The sequence below is a fragment of the Theobroma cacao genome, chromosome 1 (assembly GCF_000208745.1).
Source record: "Theobroma cacao cultivar B97-61/B2 chromosome 1, Criollo_cocoa_genome_V2, whole genome shotgun sequence".
Lineage (NCBI taxonomy): Eukaryota > Viridiplantae > Streptophyta > Magnoliopsida > Malvales > Malvaceae > Theobroma > Theobroma cacao.
Window position 1 is genome coordinate 7,287,527 of NC_030850.1, and position 25,732 is coordinate 7,313,258.

Below are 25,732 nucleotides of genomic sequence, written 5' to 3' on the forward strand. Positions count from 1 at the left end.
AATTTTGACGTCCGCAAGAACACACACACATAAACTCTGGGTACACTGTCTTTCTTCGCTCTTTGCGCCTCTCTTCTCTTTCTATTTCTAAAGAAAACAGACTGAAGAAAGAAAGTGCAGAGACTGCAGTAAATACCCAAAAAGGCCAAAAAAAAAAAAGAAGGATATATATGTAAATAAAATTGTACGGACGTGTATAGATATTAATACTAATAACAATAATGATAATCTGTTGATAATGTTTTGTTATCACATTCAAATTCCAAAGAAATCCTATTGGAGAAGAGCTTCAAGACAAAATAAAAATAATTACTTTAAATAATTAATATTATTATATTCGGCTTTGTTTGGAGTTGTGTCGGCTATCTTTTTGGGTTTATTGCGGAAAAGATCAACAATTTCTTCTCTGAAGAATTTTCAACACTGCCACTTGACACTGTAAGTTCTCTCCCTCTTTCTCTCCTTTCTTTTCTTTTTTTTTTTTAATGGGTTCTCTTTGTTTGGGAGAATGAAGAACAAAAAGTATTTCACTTTTTTTCCCATACTTTTCATGTATCTTTTCTTTTCTTTTTTCTTTGTCTTTGGGATTTCATGTCATTGGTGAATTATGATATTCTTTTCTGTGTTTAATATGTGGGTTTTCATTGATATCTAGTCTCTTTTTTTTATTGTGGGTGTTGGTTTCTGGGTTTAGAATGGGAGGAAGGGTTCAATTTTTATTGACTCCGGTTGTAATTTTAGCGTTAAATTATTGGATTTTCTTTCTTTTTCCTACATTTTACTTGCAACCAAATATAGATGAAAGCTTCATTTTTTTTTTTTGTATTTTGAATTTGGGAGATGGAATTATTTCACTTTGATCTTTTTTTTTCATCTTGTTTTTCACTTTGCATAATGTCACTATCATTTTCTTTTGATACTATTATATTCTGCTTGAACCACATTTGCAAGTACATGTGCCAAGTAGAGACAATTATTTGATGGTGGGTTTTGGCTTTGTGTTTTATGATAGTGTATTTTAGGGCTTAATTGTTCTAAATATCAAATAGAATTTTCACTAAATGGTCTCAGCTTGTGGCCAAAGATTCTTATTTGTGAACAAGTGCTGAAATTCTTATAATGGTCATGACCCTTTTTCTTGCTTGGGATTAACCCTTTTATTGTCTATAATTCAGGTTCTAGTGGGCAGAAGGAAACAGTTGTCACTTCTGTTCCAAAACGCTGACAAGCTGGAGGTGTTAGTTCTGAATATTGCCTGGATTTTGCTTCTTGGTTGAATGGAATTTAGACCTTTCTCTGTCAAGGTGCCTGGGGAGGCTCAGCAGGATATCTGGGTATGGTGACTTCAAGCCGTATTAGTTCACTTTGGTGAGTTTGTTGAGCTGTTGTGGTCTTATTTCAAGGAAAATGGTGCCGTCTGGGCCACCAACTCCTATTGGTGGTGCCCAGTCTGTTTCTCCAGCACTTATGCGATCGAATTCTGCTATTTTGGGGTCTCAAGGTGGCTCAATGCCTCAGCAAGCAACATTTTCTTCACTTGTCTCACCAAGAGCACAGTATAACATGAATTTGCTAGGAAGCACTGCAAACATTTCATCACTTCTCAATCAGACTTTTGGCAATGGGGGTTTGAACTCTGGCCTATCTGGTGTGAGTGGTTTCCAACGGGGAGGTTTTGATGCTGCAGCTGACTCTGATCCTCTTACTGCTGCAGCAAATGAGATTGGTTTTAATATACCTCCTTCTTTCACACCATCAAATGTTGCAAACTCTGGGTCATCAGGCCAACTTCAGAATCAACAAATTTCAAACTCTTCTGGAAACCCTGCACTGTTAGATCAACAGCAATCTCAAGTTCAGCAATTTGAGCCACAAAAGTTTCAGCATAATCAGCAGCCAATGCAACAGTTCCCTCTTTCTCACAGCCAACCACAGCATCAACAGCAGCAATTTCAATCAATCCGAGGAGGGTTGGGGGGCCCTGGTGCAGTCAAGTTGGAGCCTCAGACTATGAATGATCAGGTTGGTCCCCAGCAACAGTTGCAGTCATTCCGAAACCATGGACCAGTGAAGCTAGAGTCTCAACAGAACCAAATTGGAAGAGGCATAGGACCTGTGAAATTGGAGCGTCAACAGTCTGATCAAGCAATGTTTTTGCAGCAGCAGCAGCAGCAGCAACAGCAGCAGCAGCAGTTTCTCCAGTTGTCCAGGCAGTCTTCTCAAGCTGCTATTGCGCAGATGAATCTTTTGCAACAACAGCGTTTTTTGCAGATGCAACAACAGCAACAACTGTTGAAATCACTTCCTCAGCAAAGGCCTCAACTACAGACTCAATTTCAGCCGCAGAACTTGCCTATTAGATCTGCTGTTAGACCAGTTTATGAACCAGGAACTTGCGCTCGGCGTTTGACCCAGTACATATATCAGCAACAGCACAGACCTAATGTAAGATAAATTCTTTTGTGGAATGATTTGTTCTTCTGGTGATTGCCCTTTTACTTGGTAATAACACTTATTCTTGATGCAGGATAACAATATTGAATTCTGGCGGAAATTTGTTGCTGAATTTTTTGCTCCTAATGCAAAGAAAAGGTGGTGTGTTTCGTTGTATGGAAATAGTCGCCAAACTAATGGTGTTTTTCCTCAGGTATGTTGTTTAAAGACATTAATTGACTTACACTTTACTGTCAATAGAGAGAGGAAAAGCTGGTGTTTTAGAAAGAGAGAGGAAGAGTGGTTGGCATGGAGTATCCTTGGTGCACTCCTTTCCCAGATTTTAAATTTGCTAAATTATGTCTCGGAGGATCACCTTTGTTAATAGTTGATGAAAGTGTGAAATGTCAAATAATGAGGTATGAGAGATAATTACCTTTGCCATCCAGTTATGCTAGTTTGGAAAACAGTCAGACTCAAAAAAAGAAAAGGAAAAATACTGTCAGATAAGGTGCTGTAGTTTCTGTTGTAGCCCTGGCCTCATTCAAGGATAAGTATGAAGAATCTAGTTCCCCTTGTGAGATACATAGGTGTGAGACAAAAGATATATGATTTAAAAGGAAAAATATAATCTCAAGTGGGCAGTCATAAAAAGTAACTATAGAAGTGGTAGTTGGTTTGGGGATATGATAATAATTTTCTCCATTGATGTTAAGTAAGATTTATATGCTTGGAGAAAACAGATTTCTATCGTTATAAAGGAAAACTCTGGTCTTAGCAATAGAATGAGAATTTAGTAGTATGTTGTGGGTTGACAGGGGAGCAAGTAGACTTGGCAATTTTGGAAATAATCCGTTAACACGACATAAGAACGTCATGAATTTAGAGGGTTTGAGTTTTGGGTTATCGTGTTTTGTGTGTTAATCATGGTAACATTTTAAGATATGACCATTAAGTGTCTTAAACGAGTACACCTATTTAATCCATTTAATTAATCGGGTTACCATGTTGACCCATATAACCTACTTATGAACCCATTTAATATAATTATTTAAAGGACTGTTTAAATCTTGTTAAAATGATTTTAAATAATTAATTTAGGAACCTTGATAATTATTATGTTGTTATAGATGCTTTATGATTATTAGTTTTAAATTTTAATAACGGAGTTATATGTTTTAATAATAAAAAGTATTTTAATTTAAACAGGTTATTTCATTAAAATCAAATTTTAACATGTTACTTGATGTTAATTGTGTTTAAAAAGTTGTCAATCGTGTTGTGTCATATAAAATTTAACTCAGCGTGTTTAATAAACGTGTTAGTCATGTCATATTGTGTCATGTAACATGTTCAATAAATATATCTGTGTACGTGTTTAGGCCTATGATGTGTTTAATTAATCGTGTCATGTCTGATTTACCCATATAACTACTAATTTGATTAAGACACATGAATACGAATTGCCAGGTCTAGGAGCATGCTAGGATCTTGTTTGCCTATCTATTTATGTCATTGGAGTCTTGACCAATTAATATGATACTTTCCAATTTTTGGAATGCTTCACAAAGCTGAAGATTTTGCTGTTTGGTCATTGTGAGGAAATATTAGAAATTTAATTGCAGCATTTGCAGGACTTATGGCACTGTGAAATATGCAACCGCAAGCCTGGTCGTGGTTTTGGTATGTTATTTCTTTCACCACATTTTATGGTTATTTAAAGACTTACTTTTGGAGCTGACTATATCTTGTCATATTAAGTTCGGAGCTGATATATCTTTCAATAAAAGTGTTCTGTATTCTATGTAAATGATCCTGCTTCTTGGCTAATGTTTTATCGAGTTCTGCATCTATGAGTATTGGGAAAGTATAGGGACTACTATGGATTCAATCTTTTTAATTTACTGTCATTTGGCATACAATTAGTGACAAAGCTCTAATCTCTTGCTTTAGCATTAAGACATTGTATCTGAATGCGATCCTTTGAACATAAACAGGATACATTTGATGCCTGCTTTAACCAATATCCGGGCTTTCTTTGCATGATAGATAGAAAGAAATATTTAGACACTTAACCAAAAGAAGTGGTGCATGCTACCTTTCTTGGTAATTGTCTCTTTGGACATGCATCGTAGTTTAGGTACATAGGGTTCATTTACAGCTACACTGACAAGTTGGGTCTTCAATCTCTACTGTTATCGTCTGAGTCTTAAGTATCATAGACATTAGGCTGTTGCCCTATCTGTTTACTCTCAGGTGGATTGATAAATTCCTTTTACTTGGTCTTCACTTGAAATGCCATAAAGCAATAGTATATGTATGAATCAGGCATAGGTGATGCTATTTTGCTTCTTAACTTTTCTATCCCATTGTATTGAAGTTTTAGGAATGGAAACGGAAGGAGTAGAATGGTGAAACTGTTGAAAGTAAGATGATTGGTGATTTTAAGGGAATAAATCTATTTTCTTTGGACTCCATGTAGTTAGTTCCAATATGATGATGAAAAATATAGTTGAATGTATAAGTTATATTCCTCCATGGTGCACAAGTGTATCACTATTTAATGAGTGGTTCGGCCTTCAAAACAAATGACTGGTTCATGGAAAAGGAAACAAAGATATGCCTTAAAAGCTGAACAGCTGAAAATCTAAGTAGAATTTTGTTCATCTTCTGTGAGAGAGTTAAGAATATGACCTTGTATCTGTGTGGGAAAAAGTTCTATTATTTCTTGTCCCACATTGCACAAATTACACATGTGAAAAGCATCCCCTCATTGTTGCAATGGAATTTGATGTAAATGTCAAAACTTTGCTTTTGAAACACTTTCTTCGTCCTCTCAGAGACAACTGTTGAGGTTCTACCCAGGCTATTTAAAATCAAATATGACAGTGGCACTTTGGAGGAGCTTCTTTATGTTGATATGCCGCGTGAATATCATAATGCGAATGGTCAAATTGTCCTTGACTATGCAAAAGCAATACAAGAGAGTGTCTTTGAGCATCTTCGTGTAGTACGGGATGGTCAACTTCGTATTGTGTTCTCTCCAGATCTAAAGGTTTGAAGATGCTAAATTCTGTGTTAACAGAGGTTATAACTTTTGGAACTTCTAATGGATTGACATTCTGTTTATCTTATCTTACTGTGTTCATGCTATCTAGATTTGCTCTTGGGAGTTTTGTGCACGACGTCACGAGGAGCTTATTCCTCGAAGGTTGATCATACCTCAGGTATATACACTGATGATTTATATGTCTGATGTAGATTTATGTGCTTAAGTAGCAGTCTTGCAACATCCTCTCATGGAGCCACGATGAGTGTAAATTAACTTGACTTTGTTAAGCGTTAGTGTAAGGCTGGTTCACTAAAAAAATCTTTCATTGTTGAGCTAGTTCCTTTCATCTTCTCTCTAGAAGAACATAGATAAGCCTAAAGGTTTTTTTTTTTTTTAGAAATGGTGTAAACAGGGAGTAGTAGAAGGTGAAGGAAAAAGTTAAAGATCCCCCTCCCCCCTGGTCCTCCCATTTCCCCACCCTGAGCTTTGGAAAGGAAAAATCTCTGTTTTTTATTTGGGGTGGGGGGCATGATTTTTTCCTCCTGCTCTTTTGTGCTTGCTCTGACTTATCTTCTCTGGTGGAGGTGTTAAGGGTGGTAAAATGGTGTTTGATGAACTGAAAAACACCCTTTCATAGATTCAATGAAGCCTTTATCCCGGTACAAGTTGGGGAAGAGCTTCATTTTCATGGACTATGGTTATTGATTAAAGTTGTTCCAGGTAAGTCAACTTGGAGCTGCTGCACAGAAGTATCAAGCATCGGCACAGAATGCATCATCCAACTTATCTGCAGTGGACTTACAGAATAACTGTAATATGTGAGTTTTCTATTCTTAGTAAGTCATTCTCATAGTTAATGAATTATGCTCTCCGTGTGGTCTGTGTAACATGTGAGTTATTTATTCATAACTTGAAGAGGGTGTCATCCATGGATTTAAAACACATTGGATGAAAAGGAGAAGTGCTACGCAGATGCCTGCTAAATTTGAAAGGAAAGTCATAAAAGCATAAGGCCATACTATTGTCTACAGTGCTGATATCGGTCGAGTGGTTAGAAGACAAAACGTCCATGAGATGTGTGTAAATGAAATGGAGATGTTGAAATGTCATTTAAGAAAAGCTAGACTAAGAAATGAAAATATTCTTAAGAACATATAGCTTGCATGAAATGAGGATGAGTGAAGAGAAGGATAACTTAAATGGTTTACTCATGCAACGTAGATGTAGGGTTGCTCCCTTACTCTCATAGGCAAGATAGATTTGATTCAATTAGGTCTGAAGTGGAGGCAGGTAGGGAACTGATGAGAAGGGACTTGATTGATGTCTTTGGATCTTTTAAAGGATATAACGTCAGATCAACTGGGTGAAGAAATGAATTCATGTATCTAATCCTGAACTTTTTGGAATTAAGACTCAGTTGTGTTGTGTAGATGATAGTTAGAACATGTTTTAAATCATGCCCCCATATGTTACTTAATGGCAGGTACAAGGTTGACTTGAATATCTAACTGAATGTGATGTAGAAGTGTTGTTCTTGCAAAAAACGCTATTCCAACTTTTCCTGATTCACATATTCCACGCACCATTTGTACATATGTATAGTAGTCACTTATCACATTTTTCACTTGTCACTTTTGTCAATGATACAAGTCATTTTTGCAGGTTTGTTGCATCTGCTCGTCAATTAGCAAAATCCTTGGATGTTCCTTTAGTTAATGATTTAGGATATACAAAGAGATATGTCCGGTGCCTTCAGGTATCATAGGTGTCAACTTTATTTTCTGTTGTTCTGAAGTACAGCATTTCTTTATGGCTTGTCTTTCTGCTCTAATGATTTTAGTTTAATCTGCAAGAGTTTTATAATCAAGTAAAATTGCCAATTTTGTTAATCTCAAATCATAACTTTTTTTACTTGGTAAAACCAGTCACATGGCAGATATGGCTTTAACATGAGAAAAATTACAAATGCACCAAAACATGTTGTTCCTTGTTATTTTTCTTTCTTTTTTCTTCATATTTTGTAATAACTTCTTTTATGTCTACAAATAATGGGATCTTCCCTCTTCCTTTTTTCTTCTGTCATTGCCCTTTTTATTTATATATTCTTTTTATCATGCAAATTCAACAATTAAACAATATCTAATAATTGAATGATTGAATGTGACTTGCTACTAAATCAAGCCTTAATTTCTGTTATTGTCCAGTATTAGAGTCATCTAACTAGATTTTACCATATTTAGAAATTTAGTGGTTTGAGATTTATGGGGTTAGCAATTTTTCTTGTTTGTACGAAATTCTATAGGATGAGATGAAAGTTTCCACAATAAAACCAGAGGGACTGATCTAAAATTGTAACATAAAAAAACCATGTCGTAATTTTTATTATTAGAATTGCACATGTTAGCACTGCTAGTTGGTGCCCTTTGTGGCACGTAAGCAGCAGTATGAGTAAACGGAGATGTGCTTTTTACAAATTAATGTTAAGGAAATGATCTCAAGATTTCATGAAATTATAGGGACTAAATTCATGATAGGACTAATTAGGTCCTCAAAATCATTTTATTTTTATTTTTTGTATTTTGGTGGTGCCTGTCAGGTATAGGGAGATAAATTCTGTATTGATTGAAAAATTATTTGGTAAACAGATGAGCCTTATCATAATAGTGGGGTTTAAGCTTAATTAGATTTTAGGTCTTTTGATCAGTGAAAATGATTAGTGGGCAAAACTCCTTTATATGATTAATATTAATATATTATTTTTTAAACCCTTTTCTTATTATCCAACTTTTCTTCTTCATCTACAAATGTCCCTTCTCCCAATGGTGTTTTGTCTACTCTCATATCATCTTACATGAAGCACAAATTCAAAGCTATTGGCTAGACAAATGATATTACCAGCTTAGCTTAAGAGGAATTATAAGTTTATATGTGATCTAACCGGTGGTTTCCTATTTGTTCTGGTTAACCAATTGCAGATATCAGAGGTCGTTAATAGCATGAAAGATTTGATCGATTATAGCCGAGAGACAGGAATGGGACCCATGGGTATTCTCATTAAATTCTGCTCTTCCAATTTACAGTCGTTATTCGTGTTCACTGATTTATTAAGAAGCATTCTTGTTGATCAATTGTGTTATGCCTATGCTGCCTGGCCTGTCTGAGCCCCTAATAATTAGGTAGAGTACTAGGCCCTTGTTGCAGCTAGAAACCTGGAACAAATTGGCTCAGATTGTCATACCCTTGCAAGAATCCAGAGAAACCTTAGTTGATGGAGGCACCAAATTGTCCCCACCAGATTGCAAGTTCAAAATGATGAACTGTGGGTGGCTCATTGAAAACTCTTATCCTCTGAAGTATTTCACAATCAGCTTACTTGTCAGGTCATGCTTCAGGATCAGTTTAAGAAAAGTCCTGTTTACCACCCTACACTTCCAAGTGTAGCCATTTTTGGTTGTTCTATGTAATTGTGCTGAATTTATCCAGCAAAGCTTAAATTGAGTAATAAAACCATCAGTTTGGGAACCTTTATGTGCCCAAGCTAATCTGGGATAATATGTCACCAGAGGCCAGCTAACTTGACTAGAGTTTGTAACTGGATCAATATTAGCTATTTGTGTGGAAATAAAACTGGATGCAGTTTTAACCATGAGATTCAACTGGCTTTTGAGGGTCGTTTGGATGGGCATCATATGCCATTTAGGAGGATTACTTTGTCCTGTTTAATACGGACTGAGCTTGAGGCCCTGAGTAATACTAGTGTTGCACTAGCTTCATTGGTTTTGTTTTAGTTTGAATGTTGAAGAAGATTCTTGAGATGTATGATTTGGACAAATTAATGATCTTGGCCCAAGTATGTCAATAAACATCTCTCATAAAATGTTAATAAATCAAAATTATTATGGAAACCTTAAAATGCCACAAGTAGCAATGTCATTGATCTGTCTCTTTTCTCTTTTAAATGGTTGTAGTTTTTTTTTTTGAAAGGAAATGGTTGTAGTTTTCACTTTCCCTTAAGGTGTTGGTTAGTAATATTTTTGATTCATGTTCAGAAAGTCTGGCCAAGTTCCCACGAAGGAGTGCTCCATCATCTGCACAGCATAATTCAGCTCAGCAACCTGAGGAGCAGCAGCAAATTACTGGAGACAATGCAAATAATGATCCTCATTCAATACAATCAAGTGTTCTGCAGCCTTCTACAAGCAATGGTGTTGCCCGTGTAAACAACTCCCAGGGTGCAACATCCACTTCTACATCTGCTACCACCATTGTTGGGGTTCTCCATCAGAATTCCATGAATTCTAGGATTGAGAACCAGATGAACAATCCAAACAGTCCCTATGCTGGAACCCAAGTTCAGATCCCATCTGCTGGGTCCTCTACTACTTTGCCACCTGCTCAACCAAATCCCTCTTCACCCTTCTCATCTCCGACGCCGTCCTCATCTAATCTCCCTCCGCAAAGTTCTAATGCATTGGCTCCTACAATTACTGCAAACCATGTCAATTCAGCAAATTCATCTGCACAAATTCCACCGCAGCAGTCATCTCAGTCAAGTGAGGTTGACCCAAATGAATCCCAGAGCTCTGTTGAAAAAATCATTCCAGAAATAATGATTCCATCACAGTTCAGTGAAGCAAGTAACATGGTCAGTGGTGGTTCTGTAAGGAATAACTTGAAGAACAATAATGGGCCTCCCCAGGTTAGTGGTAGCTGCTTGATGGGGAATGGGTTCATCAATAACGGTTCAGGCATTGGGGGTGGAGGATTCGGCAACTTGAGTGGTGGTATGCGTCTTTCTCCAAACCCAACCGCCATGAGATCCACCATGGGGAATAACTCCATGAATTTCAGTGGAAGGGCGAGCATGCCATTGATGCCTCAAGATGCTGTGAGCCATCATCAGCAACAAGAATTAGCTAACAGATTACTTAATGGGCTTGGAGCAGTAAATGGCTTTAATAATCTTCAATTTGATTGGAAATCCCCTTAAAACTAGCTTTGTTGATTACTCTTTATGAATTTGCCGAGGTTTGTGGGTGGTGATACAGAGTGCTTGTGCGATGCATCCTGGTTTGACTTTTGAGTTTGGAGTGGCCATGCATAGTTAGGAGGATTTCTTCAGCCTGGTACTGATTATAGAGAAGGATATGATTACGTTTAACTCGGCCTTGGCAGTTGAATAGTTAATTGTTTAAATCTTCTTGGATTCCCCCCGTCCTTGGAGTGTGCTTGTAGGGTTCCCTTTCGATGTCTGAGTAATGTATATGGTTCTCATGTTATACCGTATCTTCTTTCTGTATAACAGGTGCCAGAAGGGAACTCTGGCTTGAGGCTTTCGTAAAGTATAGCTTCCCAACATTGTTCTCTTTTTGATGAAATTTTGTATACATATATTGAATATATGCAGCCAAGAAGAAGGAAAAAAAAACAGTAGTAATGCAGTTATATGTAATGGATAAATTCTGAACAGTTTGTTTGAATGATGTTGGAAACAATTACTTGCCCTTGTTTGGAATGTAGTGTAAAGGCTCAAATTTGCCGTTCTGCTGTTCCAGGAAGAGGACTCTCAGCCTTCTAGCAGAGATTTAGTTCATTGCTTTGCTTATATTATACATAATGAAGAGTAAAGGAAAACTCGGAGCATGTATCTGAATAACAACGGGGCCCTCGTATGCGTTATTTTGGCTCATCACTTTGTGTTTCCACTACAATTACAAACCACTGCTTTCCCTCTGTACCCAGCTCCTGCATCCTCTTCTTTTTTTCGATAAATCGTCATTCTGTATTTGTTGTGTCACGCTTGCTTCTTGCCACCGGCCAGAATACGTTGGATTTGAAGCCCTCGGCTGAAAGCTTGGTTGAACAGCAGCCTAGTCTGGAATTCTGAGACGAAGGGGAACCAGGCCAAGATGGCAACTGGGGCAAAGATGAATACCCCCATCATGTATTCATACCCTCTTGCTAGAGCCTTGACAGAACCCCACATTCCGATGCCCTTCACCACTGGCCGGCATGCTTGTGATATCTGATCATTTTTGTAAAAAGAAAGCACTCAGTTATGAGTGAAATATACTTAATTACCACTGAGACTATGAGATACGGGGTTATTGTACATGGGATGGATACTTATCAGAATAAATGTAAAGAGAAATTTTAGTTTCTTCTAGTACTGAATTTGGTTGACGAGAGAAATGCACATGTCAATATCCTTTCCAAATCAGGCATGTCCATAATTTCATATTTAGGTTCCAAAATTCAGAAAATTGGTCGAAAATAGAATGGCCCAAAGGATGGAAAAATGGCTCAAACTTCATGATAAAGATAATTACGTAGAATACATAAGCAGACACTTTCAAAAGTCAAGCTTTTGGCAGTTGGCTCACACACAAAATTAGAGTAGTCAGAATCGCTTATGCAATGTAGACGGTGTTAAAAATAAAAAGGTGGAATTTCTACAAAGACAGAAGTGCTTCTCAAAATGAGCCAAGTACCTGCAGTAGAGCCCACCCTGTCGGCATAAAGGCTAGTAGGCTCTGAAAGATATCTCCAACTGTGAGATCAAGGAAATAAAACAGCATAGCAATAATTACTAGAGACCCGACAAACAGGAGTAGCTTAAGAAGTCGGAACATCAGCTGGAAATCTGCACTGAACTTCTTTCTACCCATGGACACAATCTGCAGATTAAAAGTGCATCAGTGTTTGGAGCTAGTAACAGAAATCAGAATATTCTCATTTTGAATGATTACATGGAGTTTGAGCCTCACCTTTAAAACAACCATCACCGCAACAATGACCAGCCAGGACAGACCGTAAACCTGAAAGCATAATAGAAAAATAAATACTCTTGGTATTGCAAATTAACAACCCCAAGCTCAAGATCTTTCAATATGTAGCAAGGGTACAGAATTCAACTCGTATAAATGTTTTATTTGCTGAATGACATAAGAACAGACTGTTATGTGCTGCCATGGCATTCGTCCTTTAGCATATGCCGGTATGCATCCTTAAGGAAGCACGAAGATGTAAAATCTTAGATCTTTTTCTTTAATCCTTTTTTCTGAAAGATTTAATGATAAATTAATCAAATAAAACATAGTAAAGGCCACAGTAAAAAAATGGTTTTTAACCTTAAAATTTAGATTCCCGTCTTCCTTTAATGCTAGAGATGACAAGTTAAACAGTGTTAAAAGCAGAAGATGTTAGAGGCTCATATACTAATACTCACCATGATGCTCTGCCGTATTCCTTGTCTGCTATTCTTGGTCATGTTTAGATGATACACAATTCCATACTGGCAAAGGAAGAAGCGCAGAGCAAGAACAATCTCCACCAAACGTCCCATAAACCCAGTGTGCTGCAGGTGCTGCTGTTCTTCATCCCACCAAGATTCCCAGCTCTTACTTGAGGGAACTCCAATACCACCTCTGCTGCTAATCCACTTTGCCCAATCTTCCCAATCTTCTACTATCTTTTGCCATTCAAATCCCGATGGGTTCAAAAGGAAAGGAGCAAACAGCCAGGAGACGACTAAAAACCACATTGAAAATGAGAGGAGTGCATAAGCTGTAGAATCTCTTGCCACAGAACCATATATCCTGTAACATATAAGCAATACCATAATCTCCAGCCCCTTCACAAAGTGGCTCCTTGAGTACAGTCGATAGTTCTCTGCAAATTTCTCATGCCGAACCACAAAACCACGCCCTGTTGCTCTGTATTTTGCCCCACCATGCAGGATAGTGCGCCCAAAATAATGGACCCTTGTTCCAAGGGAGAAAGTGAAGAACACAGATGCCAACTGAAGCTGCATAATTATTATGTCACCTAATGCAGTTCTAAATCCTCTCTCTAATCCAATCTCCATGACCATGGGCAAGGCTGTCAAAAGGCCTAATTGAACAATAGACTGTGAAGCCATGGCTGCCTTTAGGGGATCATCTCCCTTAGCTGAAGCAAACTTAACTATTGACTGCTCCAAACCACTTAATGACAAATAAAGTCTTCCATACAAGAAAAGATAGACTGTAAAGACAACCAACTGCATAATAACAGGAAGGGGTTCACATTAGCTTAAAAGAAGTAAGGTAAGAGAGCCAAAAGAAACAAAACTACTAATTAATAAACTTTCGAATTAATCTGCATCTCTCATTGCTGGACCACTCCATAGGTTTAATGTTTTCATGATGGAATGGCACTTATAAAGTTTTTATTCGAATTACTTGAAAATCTACTCTGCTTCTATGTTCAAGACCTCCTTCCCAGTATAACCTTGAAAATGTGAAAGAAATTAACTTTCTACAGGCATTTTGGCATTAAAAAAGGAAAGACAAATACTTGAAAGGAAAGACAAATGGGAGCTCTTGATGAATAGAAAACCTTGCATCTAATACAAAGACAAATGTGAACCAGTGTGTGCATATTTATTTAATGAGTAGTAACCCAAGGGATAAGAGTTTTTTTAACCTTTTCCCGTTGAATCCATTCACATACAAACATAATAGAGTTTTTTTTTTTTTTCTCCTGTTTTAGCTAGATTTCTTAAGAATGACTTAATTCCAAGTACTACATTCAGATTTAGTCACTCAGAAAACAGGGCACTAATAATAGTGATTTTCCTTTTGGGTTTTTTTTTTTTTTTCCTTTTGGAGCAGTGGGTTTAAGGGGACAAACTTCTGGCTTTTTGCAGGAGCTGGGGTAGAAATCCACCCAGCAAGAGTCCCACCCCTAAGGTGGGCAGGTGAATCATCAGGGAACTATGTTCTTTGAACTTAAAAGTGAGTGTTGAATATGAATATGTGTCTGACATGGGTATGTTCAATTTTTTCTAAGTTGTTACTTATATTGGATCTCCGTACATAAGTCCGTTGGGTATTTGCCGGACATGGTACTTCAAGGAAAATGAAGAGTCAGAGTAACATATCAGGGAAAGCCCCAGGTTCGATTTTTCTTTACTTTGTGCATGGTAGTTTTTCAATTATAGCTTCAATCTTGCAAGGAAAACGAATTACCATTGAGCTGACATAAAATCCCACTGTTGTAAAATAGCATGACAACATGCGGAAAAAGTCAAAGCGATGGCCTAATCTGTAGATGTCCCTGCTAAGTGTCTGTTCCCCATTACCACAAGCCACTTTTGCTTCAAAAAGTGATATTTGGTTGAGCCCAACATCCCGACCTTTCCCAACTTGAATATACTCATGATGAGTAATGTTCCCTCGTCTTAGGGTTGAGTTGAAACCTGTGAAGGTACAATAAGTATCAAGAAAAAAAATAATATGAATTCACTTAAGAGTAGGTGGTTTAAAATCATTACCAGCAAAGATGTCCTCACTCAAATTGATGCCACGAGAACCCTTGCTGATGCCTCCACGGGTTATGTGGAAGATTCTATCAAACACATCTGGATGACCATAATGGAAACGAACCCTAAAACCCACCAAAAACATTTTGAGATATATGATCATCATACCCTGGAACCAACATGGAAAACACTTGCATTCAAACATGAGAGAAAAACTTAATATAGCTGATTATTGGTTGTCCTGATGTTTGCCGACTAACAAAGAAAGTAGCAACACAGAAAGAAAAGAAGGTCGAAATAAAGGGCTGGCTGGGGGGAATTAGAAATATCAGCAGTGTAATGAAACATAATACACCGAATTTCTGGTATAAGGATAAGCTAGCATTAAGCACCCTAAAGCAATTTTCAACATAGCATTAGGGTATTACCTCTCACAAATGGAAAACGCACTGCAATTCAGTTGTCATAAAGTATTCTCTCAGCAATATAATTTAACAAATTGATAGTGCTTTTTCTTATGAAATAATTGCCTGATACAGTTATCTGATGGGAGAAGTAAACTTTAAGAGATCAAAACATACTTCAATGGTCTTGCAAGAACTCTTTGACCGATGGTGACAAAGCTCGTTTCTTGATTTGACATGAACCAAGCCAAAGAAGATACACTGCATAATAGATTACAAAGCATAAAATAAAACCACCAGATTTTGACATAAGTAAAAACTTAACAGCTATTGACAAGAGGAAGCAAACAAACAAACAAGCAAATATAATAAAGTTCATTCAACCTTCCAGTAAAGATATGCTCACGAACTCCTAAAATTGTAGGCGATCGTACTCCATGATCCTCATTAAATTCTTCCAAAAGATTACGCATTTTGAACGCTTCTTCCAAGTAATTGTCCTAGAAAAAGTTGCAGTAATATATCATCAGATCTACTGCAAAAATCTTTAATATTTCAATAATTAAAAGCTTTCATTGCCTACCTGATTCATATCAATGGTCTGAAGAGCTTCTCCACGAGTAAAAACTATCGCGTGATTCTGATTTTCAGGCTTTCCTTCTCCCAGCTTTGCATTTCCAGGCAATTTTATTCGATAGATTTCCTTCAGAGAAGATCAAAAATAGTCAGCAATTATTGCACTTAATCACAAAACAAGTTACTGGTTTGCAGTTTATAAGGATTGTTACCTGGTCAAGATTATCAACACCTTTAACCAGAACAGAATAGTAAACTTTCAGAGCTCTTCCACCTTGCCTTTCTTCAACTTCGTCAATATATGCCACACGAAGAGAGGGATTACTGTATAATAAGAACCAGGAGTTAGCAAGGGAACAGTTCAAGATGTCAAAACAAAAAGACCTAAAGATGTTACCAGCCAAGGAACCTACTTAACCATCAAATTCAGGATGTCAGTTGCACGACGATCTCCACTCCGTTTCTGATTTCCATAGTTTTGACAGGTAGCAACATAAGTAAATTTCAGGTCAGCCACTGCCTCCAACTGAGCATATAGGGATCTCTGACTTTTCTTATCTTCATCAGATGGAGTTAAGATGGCTTTGTAGCCTTCTAAAATCTCTGCACAGGCAAGAAGAAAAAGCTGCTATAATTTCCTCAAAGCCACAACTACACTAGATTAAGCATATAGAAATATTTGTGCAGAGACCGACAACCACATTTCAGGAAAGAATATAAATAGAAAAAAAAGAGAAGCAATTATGCATGGGCTTCAGGTATATAGACACTAAAACATTCACAAATGTTATTCTTCCTCGAATCAACCAGTCAAATGCAGTTTGCCTTAGCAATAAATTAATAACATGCTAAATAAATTATTGTCCTTTATACTTTCTTGAAAGTTAAAAAGGAAAACACCAAGTGGTTCCTTAAGTACAAGCCACTCATATCACTCTCAACTGATTTAGTAGTATTTATAGAATTTGAACGCATTTAACTTCTTGTTTCCCTTTTTTTTTCTCTTTACCTTTTTTAATATAACTTTATATGCTTAGTTATACATGGCTAAAATAAAGGAGAAAATGTCTTTCAATTTAATATTTTGCAGATTTTCAATCCTGTCTTTATATCTACATACTATAGCATAAGAAGCATAAGATAAAAAAGAAAATACTTAATCCATGAAAACATGATTTAAGTATATTTATAAACAATTTCTATTAATTTTAATTTAAAATTTAAAATGAAATAAAATGTATGGTTCGTGAAGCTGGAGAAGAACACACAAAAGGTATTCCAAACAAAGATACAAGTCTAGCATCTATCTATCCCATTAGTCAACAAACTTATCCCGTGTCCTAAATTATCCATTTTTTCCTTCCCCTTTCCTTTTTTTTTTTCACTCAGAATTCATCTATCACAAGTTGCCTTTGCCCATTCATCACCATTCTATTTTTTTTTTAAAGATCCATTACAATGGAACAAAGCAAGCTACACCATAGTTTCAAGTTGCTTATGACTAAATAACTAGTTTTTCTGTAATGATGAAGCTCAAATCAGGAAGTATGGAATCCCAGATCTGGATCCTATTAGTGAGACTTTGATATTGATTGCTGGACTACAAATTTCCATATCCTGCACTTCCCTAATCTCATTTTGTAATCAACTTGCATAGAAGGTGGACTGCCAGTAAAGAAGAACCTCTGAAATTTAAAGTCTAAAGAAAATTGTTTAAACATTGCAGAGAAATTTTATACACGTACCTTCTTCAGTAGCCATGTCAAGAAAAGCCTGAACCTTCAAAGCTCGTCTGTAATACATCATCCCTCTAACTGCAGTGCCAACAATTATTACGGAGAGAGATATACAAATAGATGAACTAAAGGGAGAAAATAACGAATAAAGCACCTGTCCTGCACAGAGTTAAACAAATAGATGAATTAAAGGAAGAAAATAATGCATAAAGTACCTGTCCTGCACAGAGTTTGTCCTCTTAAGGAGACCCAGTGGCGAAGCTGCAAAATATTTTCGTCATTTTCCCAAATCTCAGTCTCCTTACAGTTGAGTCGCTCCAAAAAGTTGTTCCACTCATCTAAACAGAGTCAGTAACAACAATTGGTTGAAGCTTTTTAAAACAAAATGGAAACCTCAATAGATTTTAGTATGGAAGTTTACAATATCACAAACCTGGATAGATCCTCTGCAAGTAGAATATGATTGATACACCATCCTCATTTTCCAGTTCAAGTTCAGTTGTAGAATAGACAGTCTCTTCACTATAGTATGGAGTCAGGACACTGACAATGGCAGGAAGGTGACTTCAATTATGAAAAAAGCTAAAGTCTTCAGCATACAAATGCTGAGACACAAAATCAGACATCTATTTCAACAGGCAAAACATCAGGATTGTATTGGCATATTTATGTGCTACAGAACTAGTATGTCAAGAAAGTAAATAGACTTTCAAAAGGAATAAAATCATACAAAAGTACCTACACCTAGAATGACAGAGAAGGATGGTGTATCCCAAAATCAATTTCTGCAAAGGAGCATGCAACCAGAACATATATTCAATGACTATGTTAAGGAAACACAAAATACCTGAATGAGAGCATGTTACGAACTTGAGGAGCACGTGGCATATCCATAAACAATGAATTTGCGAAGAATGCAATCCTTCTACGTGCCTCAAGGTTTGTTGGTATATCAGTGGCAGATTCTTTGACTGTCAGAAGCATATGAAGACGTCTTATCTAAAACAACCAAAATTTCAAAACATGGGATTAAGTTGTTACAAAATGTAAAGGGTTCCAAGCTAATTTAAGTTTTTTGAACTATAATTTGTGTTTCAACTAATTCAATTATTTTATTTTATAATCATATGTACCTGTTCTTCCCAATGTGCTGTAAGCACAGGAGGGAACACTATAGCAGGTTTTTCATCAGTACCAGCAAAAAGTTGCCTTCCAGATTCCTTGTTACTATGTCCAAGTTCTACTAATTCACTGTAAAATATTACACAAGAAGGCACTTACGCTTTAGTAGAAAATGCAACCTCGTGCCCCAAGATACAAAACAGTTTCTTCCATATAGAAGAGTAAACAGAGTTCACTAACCGTATCTCATTCACCATCATATCACGTGTAACTACTTCTAACATATCCTGAAGCAACAAAACCACAGCATCCTGTTTGGATGGATCACCATCTTTCTGCAGTATGATAAAAAGTACTTACTACAAATGTATAAGAGCAAAATGAAGATATAAATTTTTATTGCTTTTCATATCAACTGACCAAGATCCCAACAAGCTCCACGAATTTCTTGCAAAGGACAGGTAAAGAAGCCATTCTGAAATTTGCAAGAAGAGTATTCTTCGAAATGTTACTCTCAATTTCTTTGATGATAATCCCAATGGTCCTGTAAGATTATAACTGCAGTCAGAAATACTAGCACTAAAGCCCAATAAAAAAAATTCACCATGCTGCCCCGAAAATATTGCTGTTTCGGAAATAAACAGCAAAAAATCATATGATATTTTTGTCTAACATAACTTGACCCTTCAACCTAGTATGATTCAAGAATCATAAAGAAACCTTGACACAGGCAATTCAGCAACTAAAGCACATAATTGCATTGGAGATAAAACAAGTAAAAATGATGACATAGTACATAGGTACAACAAAGTTAACTCTGCTGTAAAGGATAACAGCTAATCTAGTAATCGCAGAGGGGTTCCTTAATAGACTCATGCTAACCTCATTTTTCAAATTAAACTTCTTAGATATATATATATATATATATATAGAGAGAGAGAGAGAGAGAGAGGAAGGATTGAGTTACAACAATGTAAAACAAATTAAGTTTTACACCATTCTATAACGTTATGTACAATTAATATTTTAACAAAACAATAGTTAGATTTAACAACCTACTCGTACCCATCATGCACATAAAGTTTCAAGTTATTTCAATAACTATCACATGGATCAAGAATACTGTCTTTTTTCACAACATATTTAACAGTTAAAATTTTATTGTTATCAAACAAATAGTTAGACAATCTCAATTAACTCAAAATTCGGCATGACTTACGCAAACAGAGCATGAAATTTAACAGGTGGATTAACAAAATATAAATCATATAAAACAATATGAAAGGGTGTAAAACTAAATTAGTTTTACACTGGTTTAAGAGGATTCCTCCTGATATCCACAAAGGAGAGAAAAAAAAAACATGGGAGCAGGAGTGTTACTACTGTAAAGAACAATCAGCTATTACTTAAAATCCCAGGCTTCAAGGAGAGCACTACTATGAATTTAATGGATTGAAAATGCCCTGATATCTATCATAAAGAAAACCTTAAACTAAAATCAATAAAGAATAACAACCTTTTCTCATTTTCACCAACAACCAGAGTATTTACGACAATTTTGAAAGACTCATAGCATTCAATCACAGCACATTTCATGTATTCATCAGCACATATACGCTTCCAAAGGTCAGAGTCCCTCGAGCGGAACTGAACTGCCATATCCAATGCAATTGGGATCTGCAGAGAAAGTAGAGTCAACAAAATATGAAGCAACTAAACCAAACAGGAATCCTGAAGGGACCTTACAGACCTTGCTTGCCAGCAAAAAGGGTGGCCACTGAATTATTTTCAGGCTAGGATCTGATGTATAAGGAACTAGTAACAGATCCATCTCCCTGATTTAAAGAAATACCCAGTTTAGTTTTAACTGCTTGTAGAGTAAAAGATAATATACTGAACATGAGGGAAACATCTCTTCGGAAGGAAAACTTTCCTGTCACTAATTAGATCTTCTTCACGAAAGCTACAAATCACTTCATTCCATAACTGAGCAAATTTCGCAGCTTCACTTCTTCTGCTTGCTGTTACCTGTGGAGATATACGATTACAATCATTAAGGCATATATTTGATTCTAATCACTCATATCATCAGATAACAAAGTAATGATTTAAGAGACATGAGTTTTACCTCAGCAAATCGCTTTGATAAAGAGAATCCCCTCTTCTGCGATTTATCAGAAGGCACCAAACATGTGTTAAATGCACCAGGCAAGGACTGAAAGCGTGACCTAAGCATTCCCAAAGTTCTTATCTGAAGAAAAGATGAGTGTGAGAAGCACAAACCCATGACTTTTTGTGCATGTGTTACCAAGTTAAAGAACATTAACAAGCCAGTTCATAAGCAAATATAAACTGGTAATTATTTTGAGTTATCTCCATGCTTCCCAAATTCTATTACAACTTGAAAAAATATTTATATGGAAAGCGAATCCAAATAACCTATATGAGAGAATTCAAATCGAGATTTGAGTTTCTCATAACACTGGTTCAACACAATCTATTGAAAGAAAGCTAAAATGTAATTTCCCATAAGAAAAAAACAGATAATTTATCCCAAGCACTACTGCAGAATACCTAAGTAATCTAGCTGTGGTCAGTATCAGACTAATTGAAAATATTGAACAAATGTAAAGGCAAAATAAACAAATAAGACAACTGATGCCCAACAAGTTATGGATAGTGCATGAGTGTAGATCAAGAAAGAAGACGAGGAAAAAAGAGTTCTTCAATATCGAATAAAATGAATTCCAAACGATTACCTCTCCAAGGCGATCGAAAGCCCCACTAACACCACCACATATGGTTGAGAAAATAGCATACCATATTTGAGTGTCCATAAAATAAATCTGCAATAAATTTCAAAAAGTTACATGACCCATTCACCAAATATGTTTATAATGAATTGATCAAAAGAATCAATGAGGAACTAAGTAGTATTGATGTACACACCAATATTACTGGTGCCCAGAGTGTAAGAACAGCTCCATAGTTGTGTTCAGCTGTAATTACAAGATAACCTTTAACAAAATATAAAAAACAAATCAGAAAACATTAAATCACAAAGGGGAAGAAAAAGAAACAGGTACCATTAGGGAAAAATTCATGCCATGCATATTTAACATGACGAATGCTCATTATATCTTTTGTTGGCTTCACCAATGGTTTTATCTGGAGGAAAAGTGCAGAAGGGGTTAAAACAGATGCAAATCACTGCACTGTCTAATTTGATTGGCAAAATAAAAGCTACAACTAAGTTCACCTGGACAAAATAGCTGAAAGCAAACTTGGCACACAAAAGTAATATCCAAAAAAGAGTATACCTGAAAGAGGAATAGTCAAACATGAAGAAGCTTTCAACCAACTGAAAAATGAAATATATAAAAGGAAAGTGTTGCTCTTTGACAGAAGGTGTATTTATTTTTAAAACTCACTTTATAAGCGCAAACTGACTTTCATGCATTCCCCTCCCAACATAAATTCTTGGCTGCACACAAGGACATTCATTCGAGAGATGAAACAAACAGTTGATAATAGCTTCATGATATCAATATTTTGATATCTTCGTATCTCAGGAAATAGCGAGAGAGAGAATAAGTTTAAACTTATAACAGGGAGATGAATGACCAAAAGTTGTTAAGACAATTAAGAAATTCTACATGAATAACATGAGGTTCTGTGAGACTAGAAATATTGATTAATACCAGCTTTCTCAAAGATTCGTCATTCTAGATTCTATGACATACACTGAACTTAAGGTAGAAGTTCAATTCAAATGCATTTCTCAACGTATAGGTCTTTCTGCTAATTCATTCATGATTATTTAGCATAGCGCAACCTATGCTAACTCGCAATGAGGAAATCTGTTTAAATTCTCAAATCATGCTTCTCCTTGGATATGTGACATCCAATCTGATATCTGACAGGCAATGAGTTTGCTATAAAACTCTGCTAAACTGGAAACAATTCATTAACGGTTATGAGAAACATTATTGACATTATCATTTACTTTCAGAGACTGAATACAAAATCAAGGTGAAGGGTTAAGGGATGAAAATGTCATAGCTGACTACAACTTTTGGTCAAATGAGTATGCTTCCTTGTAGTCTCAAAACAATAATTTTCACTGTTCTGAAAACAAAAATGAACCAGGCTGATGGCTGCCCAGAGCATTCACTGGTCAGAAGTCCAGCACAACTATATCCCTGAGATAAGCATGGTCAAAAGCCATATGACCACGGTGCCTAACATTTCTAACTGCCAGGGGCTGAACTATTATAAATCCTTAACACCTTTTACTGATTAGATGGGTAGGGATTTCAGAACACCAGATACTTACATAGCCAAAAACAAAAAAAAAAAATCCAACCACATCAACAATAAGACAACTGTATAGAAAATGATATGGAACGAGAAAGACTATGGTAGAGATAATAAAAGAATGTAAAAGTAAACTACAAGAAAAAGGAACCTATTCAGTACCTGTGACCACCATAACAGTAACCTAATAATGTGCCAGTCTGAGTTTTCAATCCAACGCCGGAGCATTGGGAAAATGAACAGAGCAGCTGCCAGTAAATTTGGAAGCAAGTATAGTGCTACAGCCAAGAGATATAGAGGAGAAATGCCCTTTACTTGACGAAGAAATGATAGCACATCTTTAAGTTTATCAGGGGCAAAAGAGAGTGCACGCATATAGAATAGTGGAAGAATGATGGCCCATGCAAGACTAACAATTATCTTGAGAAAGTTTCGCAGTACATCAGTGAACTTCCACCTATGATATCCAGGGAAATTGAGAAAAAGGTCCAAAACACCTGAAACAAAGAAAAAACCAAGAGAGAAAATGAGAAGACAATATAAACTTTCATCTAATTACACGTGGGAATTTTTTTTTTTTTAATAGCCACACATGAGAAAAGTTAAAAAGGACATGCCGAAGAAGAGCAGGTCAGAAAATAATGGTTGGGAAGTTAAACATGATATCTGAACATTGTGAACCCCCCTCCCCCACCACACACACACACAAAGAGACACATGTCTTAAACAATCATACTGCTGTTCAACAAAGAGGATATGCAAAAATCCACCAGGCAAACATGAAAGCTTCTAGAAATTAAAAAAGAAAAAAGACGTCAAATTATAAAATCTTCATCAAACTATTAGCTGCAAAACAGAAAAAAAGAATAGAATAAACAAGTCTAAAAATATAACTTTGCATAAAGCAACAAGTTGCTACCTTGTGATGTTGCATCAGTAATTCCAAAATTAACAACTATCAATCAATCAGATTTTGATGATTACAAGAAATTTAAGAGATTTAGTAGTCAATTTCTTTATTTCTTTTTCCTGTTTATAGAATACTAGTGATGAAGGAAATATGATTTTGAATTATGTTGAAATTAGTCAAGGAAAGAAACTATCAGAAAAGCTTCCACAAACCACAGTATCTTAATAGAAGTTAAACGTTAACTTTTAGTCTTAACAACTTTCTCAGAATATTTAATGGATGTTGCCTGTATCACCAGATAGCTTCTATAGGATTTTAAGACACCAAAGGCACATGAAAGTATAATTCTAGGGGAAAAACAAACTTTTATAAGACTTCAATTTGAGTAAAACATCATACTCTGAAGGAAACGCAAAATGGCTGCTGTAATGAAGACACTGGATACATAATACAGTATATCCTTTCGGAAGATGTCCTTTAATGAAGCTCCATTCCATGCAAGAATGACCAATACCTGCATGCAAAAGATTGAAATATTGAATGTACAGGCATGCAAAACTATGAGCAAAGGTCACATTTTAATACCTGTAAAGCTAGTATATAAAAGGTCCATAGTCGATCAAAACTTCGAAAGAGGTGCCAAAATGATCTAATCTCAACAAAATTTGATTTGCCTGTGCTTCGAGATTTTCTTTGAGAATTCTTCTTTCCCTAGCATAGCAGTTGTATTAATCACAGAATCAATAGCTTATTCAAGAAAAGTGCTGACAACTGCTAAGGAATACCATGTCAGCGGTTGATTTGAAAAAGTCGCCATCATCACGCATAGGCCATCCAAGAGAGAAGCAATCAGAAGACCTGAATGAGATACAGTAGTACCAAATTTTAACTCAAACAAAGAGATCCAGAAGCCAATGAGACCGGTGGTCAATAAAATTTTGATATTGAAACCATACAAACCAGAAATACTCATTCAGATCATCATAATTACACCAGAGTGAATGAGAAGCAGTTCCATTTTGGTTCTTTGCTGCTTCCTGGAATATGTCGAACTCAATCATTGTATCTAGAACAGAAAGTTTAAAATCTAAGAACAATTGGTATATTTGTGCTCAAGCATACCTTTTCAATAACACAGTAAAGGGGTGATATAACCTTCCGCAAGAATGCCTCATCGTCTCCGCCATACGAGGGCTTGATGTTTTCCCCCGTCACTATGCTAACATTTCCCGCCAACAGGCCATGGAGTTCATATGCCATCTGAGAATATTGTGGGATGTAATTCAAAATATTTGAAACCATATATTTCTTGTTGAGAACATATATTTTATGAACAAAGGAGAAGAATGTCTGTTGAACAACAGCAGAAGAATGATACCACTTAGATATTTGAAGGATACTCACATTATGAAAAATGTAGCATAGACATTCTGGCATGAATCGCACATTAGCTGCTTCACCCCAGATGAGGAGATATAATCCCATATATAGTATTTTTCTCTGTTGTATTTCTTGAGAGCCTTGCGGCAGTCTATACACAAATTATTTTGCACATGTTAGACCAAAAATTCTAGCCAGTAAAGGAAACTCAAGTTAAACAGCAGAACAGGTATGTGCAGAAATATCCACTGATAATTAGATGTATAAGTTGTTATTTACCGTAAACTATGTTTGCGTCCTAAGAATTTACACCATGTTTTGTAATTCTTAAATAGCTTGCTCATAACAGCATCAACTGCTCGTTCATCAAGCTACATAAAAGAAAAGAGTTTAATCAGAAAAGTTGCATTCAAAAAAAGCGAAATCCTTACTATCACATAGGCCAGACGGATACTCACTTCCATGCTCTTAAGCTTAGAAGAGCATCTAAGTGCAACT

The 25,732-nt window shown here is 36.2% G+C and overlaps 2 protein-coding genes across 4 annotated transcripts in view; one reads left to right on the forward strand and one right to left on the reverse strand.

Moving 5' to 3' along the window:
- Nucleotides 1-10,965, forward strand: LOC18611854 (transcriptional corepressor SEUSS). 2 transcript variants are annotated; one of them, XM_018123496.1, is made up of 10 exons: nucleotides 1-438; nucleotides 1,176-2,445; nucleotides 2,528-2,647; nucleotides 4,059-4,116; nucleotides 5,274-5,488; nucleotides 5,592-5,660; nucleotides 6,206-6,303; nucleotides 7,148-7,241; nucleotides 8,461-8,530; nucleotides 9,535-10,965. In XM_018123496.1, the coding sequence occupies exons 2-10, from the start codon at nucleotides 1,408-1,410 to the stop codon at nucleotides 10,473-10,475; spliced, it is 2,703 nt and encodes a 900-aa protein (XP_017978985.1). In that variant the 5' UTR covers nucleotides 1-438; nucleotides 1,176-1,407; the 3' UTR covers nucleotides 10,476-10,965. The 2 variants fall into 2 exon arrangements, with proteins under 2 accessions (XP_017978985.1, XP_007048382.2); XM_007048320.2 differs by having other exon boundaries at nucleotides 3-438; nucleotides 4,068-4,116.
- Nucleotides 10,906-25,732, reverse strand: part of LOC18611855 (callose synthase 5) — an 18,795-nt gene continuing 3,968 nt past the window's right edge. For both annotated transcript variants that reach the window (XM_018123489.1, XM_018123483.1), the window contains 35 exons: nucleotides 25,514-25,605; nucleotides 25,259-25,385; nucleotides 24,977-25,114; nucleotides 24,815-24,891; nucleotides 24,640-24,712; nucleotides 24,440-24,565; nucleotides 24,254-24,368; nucleotides 23,107-23,441; nucleotides 22,059-22,111; nucleotides 21,887-21,947; nucleotides 21,714-21,795; nucleotides 21,577-21,626; nucleotides 21,387-21,473; nucleotides 20,756-20,878; nucleotides 20,561-20,655; nucleotides 20,378-20,462; nucleotides 20,144-20,304; nucleotides 19,048-19,171; nucleotides 18,868-18,962; nucleotides 18,639-18,756; nucleotides 18,353-18,504; nucleotides 17,939-18,048; nucleotides 17,721-17,843; nucleotides 17,515-17,583; nucleotides 16,183-16,372; nucleotides 15,982-16,093; nucleotides 15,777-15,896; nucleotides 15,578-15,693; nucleotides 15,371-15,454; nucleotides 14,802-14,914; nucleotides 14,497-14,726; nucleotides 12,714-13,526; nucleotides 12,253-12,303; nucleotides 11,977-12,162; nucleotides 10,906-11,510 (listed from right to left, as the gene is read on the reverse strand). In XM_018123489.1, the coding sequence (XP_017978978.1) occupies nucleotides 11,280-11,510; nucleotides 11,977-12,162; nucleotides 12,253-12,303; nucleotides 12,714-13,526; nucleotides 14,497-14,726; nucleotides 14,802-14,914; nucleotides 15,371-15,454; nucleotides 15,578-15,693; nucleotides 15,777-15,896; nucleotides 15,982-16,093; nucleotides 16,183-16,372; nucleotides 17,515-17,583; nucleotides 17,721-17,843; nucleotides 17,939-18,048; nucleotides 18,353-18,504; nucleotides 18,639-18,756; nucleotides 18,868-18,962; nucleotides 19,048-19,171; nucleotides 20,144-20,304; nucleotides 20,378-20,462; nucleotides 20,561-20,655; nucleotides 20,756-20,878; nucleotides 21,387-21,473; nucleotides 21,577-21,626; nucleotides 21,714-21,795; nucleotides 21,887-21,947; nucleotides 22,059-22,111; nucleotides 23,107-23,441; nucleotides 24,254-24,368; nucleotides 24,440-24,565; nucleotides 24,640-24,712; nucleotides 24,815-24,891; nucleotides 24,977-25,114; nucleotides 25,259-25,385; nucleotides 25,514-25,605 (4,917 nt within the window). In that variant the 3' untranslated portion in view covers nucleotides 10,906-11,279. The remainder of the gene's footprint in view (nucleotides 11,511-11,976; nucleotides 12,163-12,252; nucleotides 12,304-12,713; nucleotides 13,527-14,496; nucleotides 14,727-14,801; nucleotides 14,915-15,370; nucleotides 15,455-15,577; nucleotides 15,694-15,776; nucleotides 15,897-15,981; nucleotides 16,094-16,182; nucleotides 16,373-17,514; nucleotides 17,584-17,720; nucleotides 17,844-17,938; nucleotides 18,049-18,352; nucleotides 18,505-18,638; nucleotides 18,757-18,867; nucleotides 18,963-19,047; nucleotides 19,172-20,143; nucleotides 20,305-20,377; nucleotides 20,463-20,560; nucleotides 20,656-20,755; nucleotides 20,879-21,386; nucleotides 21,474-21,576; nucleotides 21,627-21,713; nucleotides 21,796-21,886; nucleotides 21,948-22,058; nucleotides 22,112-23,106; nucleotides 23,442-24,253; nucleotides 24,369-24,439; nucleotides 24,566-24,639; nucleotides 24,713-24,814; nucleotides 24,892-24,976; nucleotides 25,115-25,258; nucleotides 25,386-25,513; nucleotides 25,606-25,732) is intronic.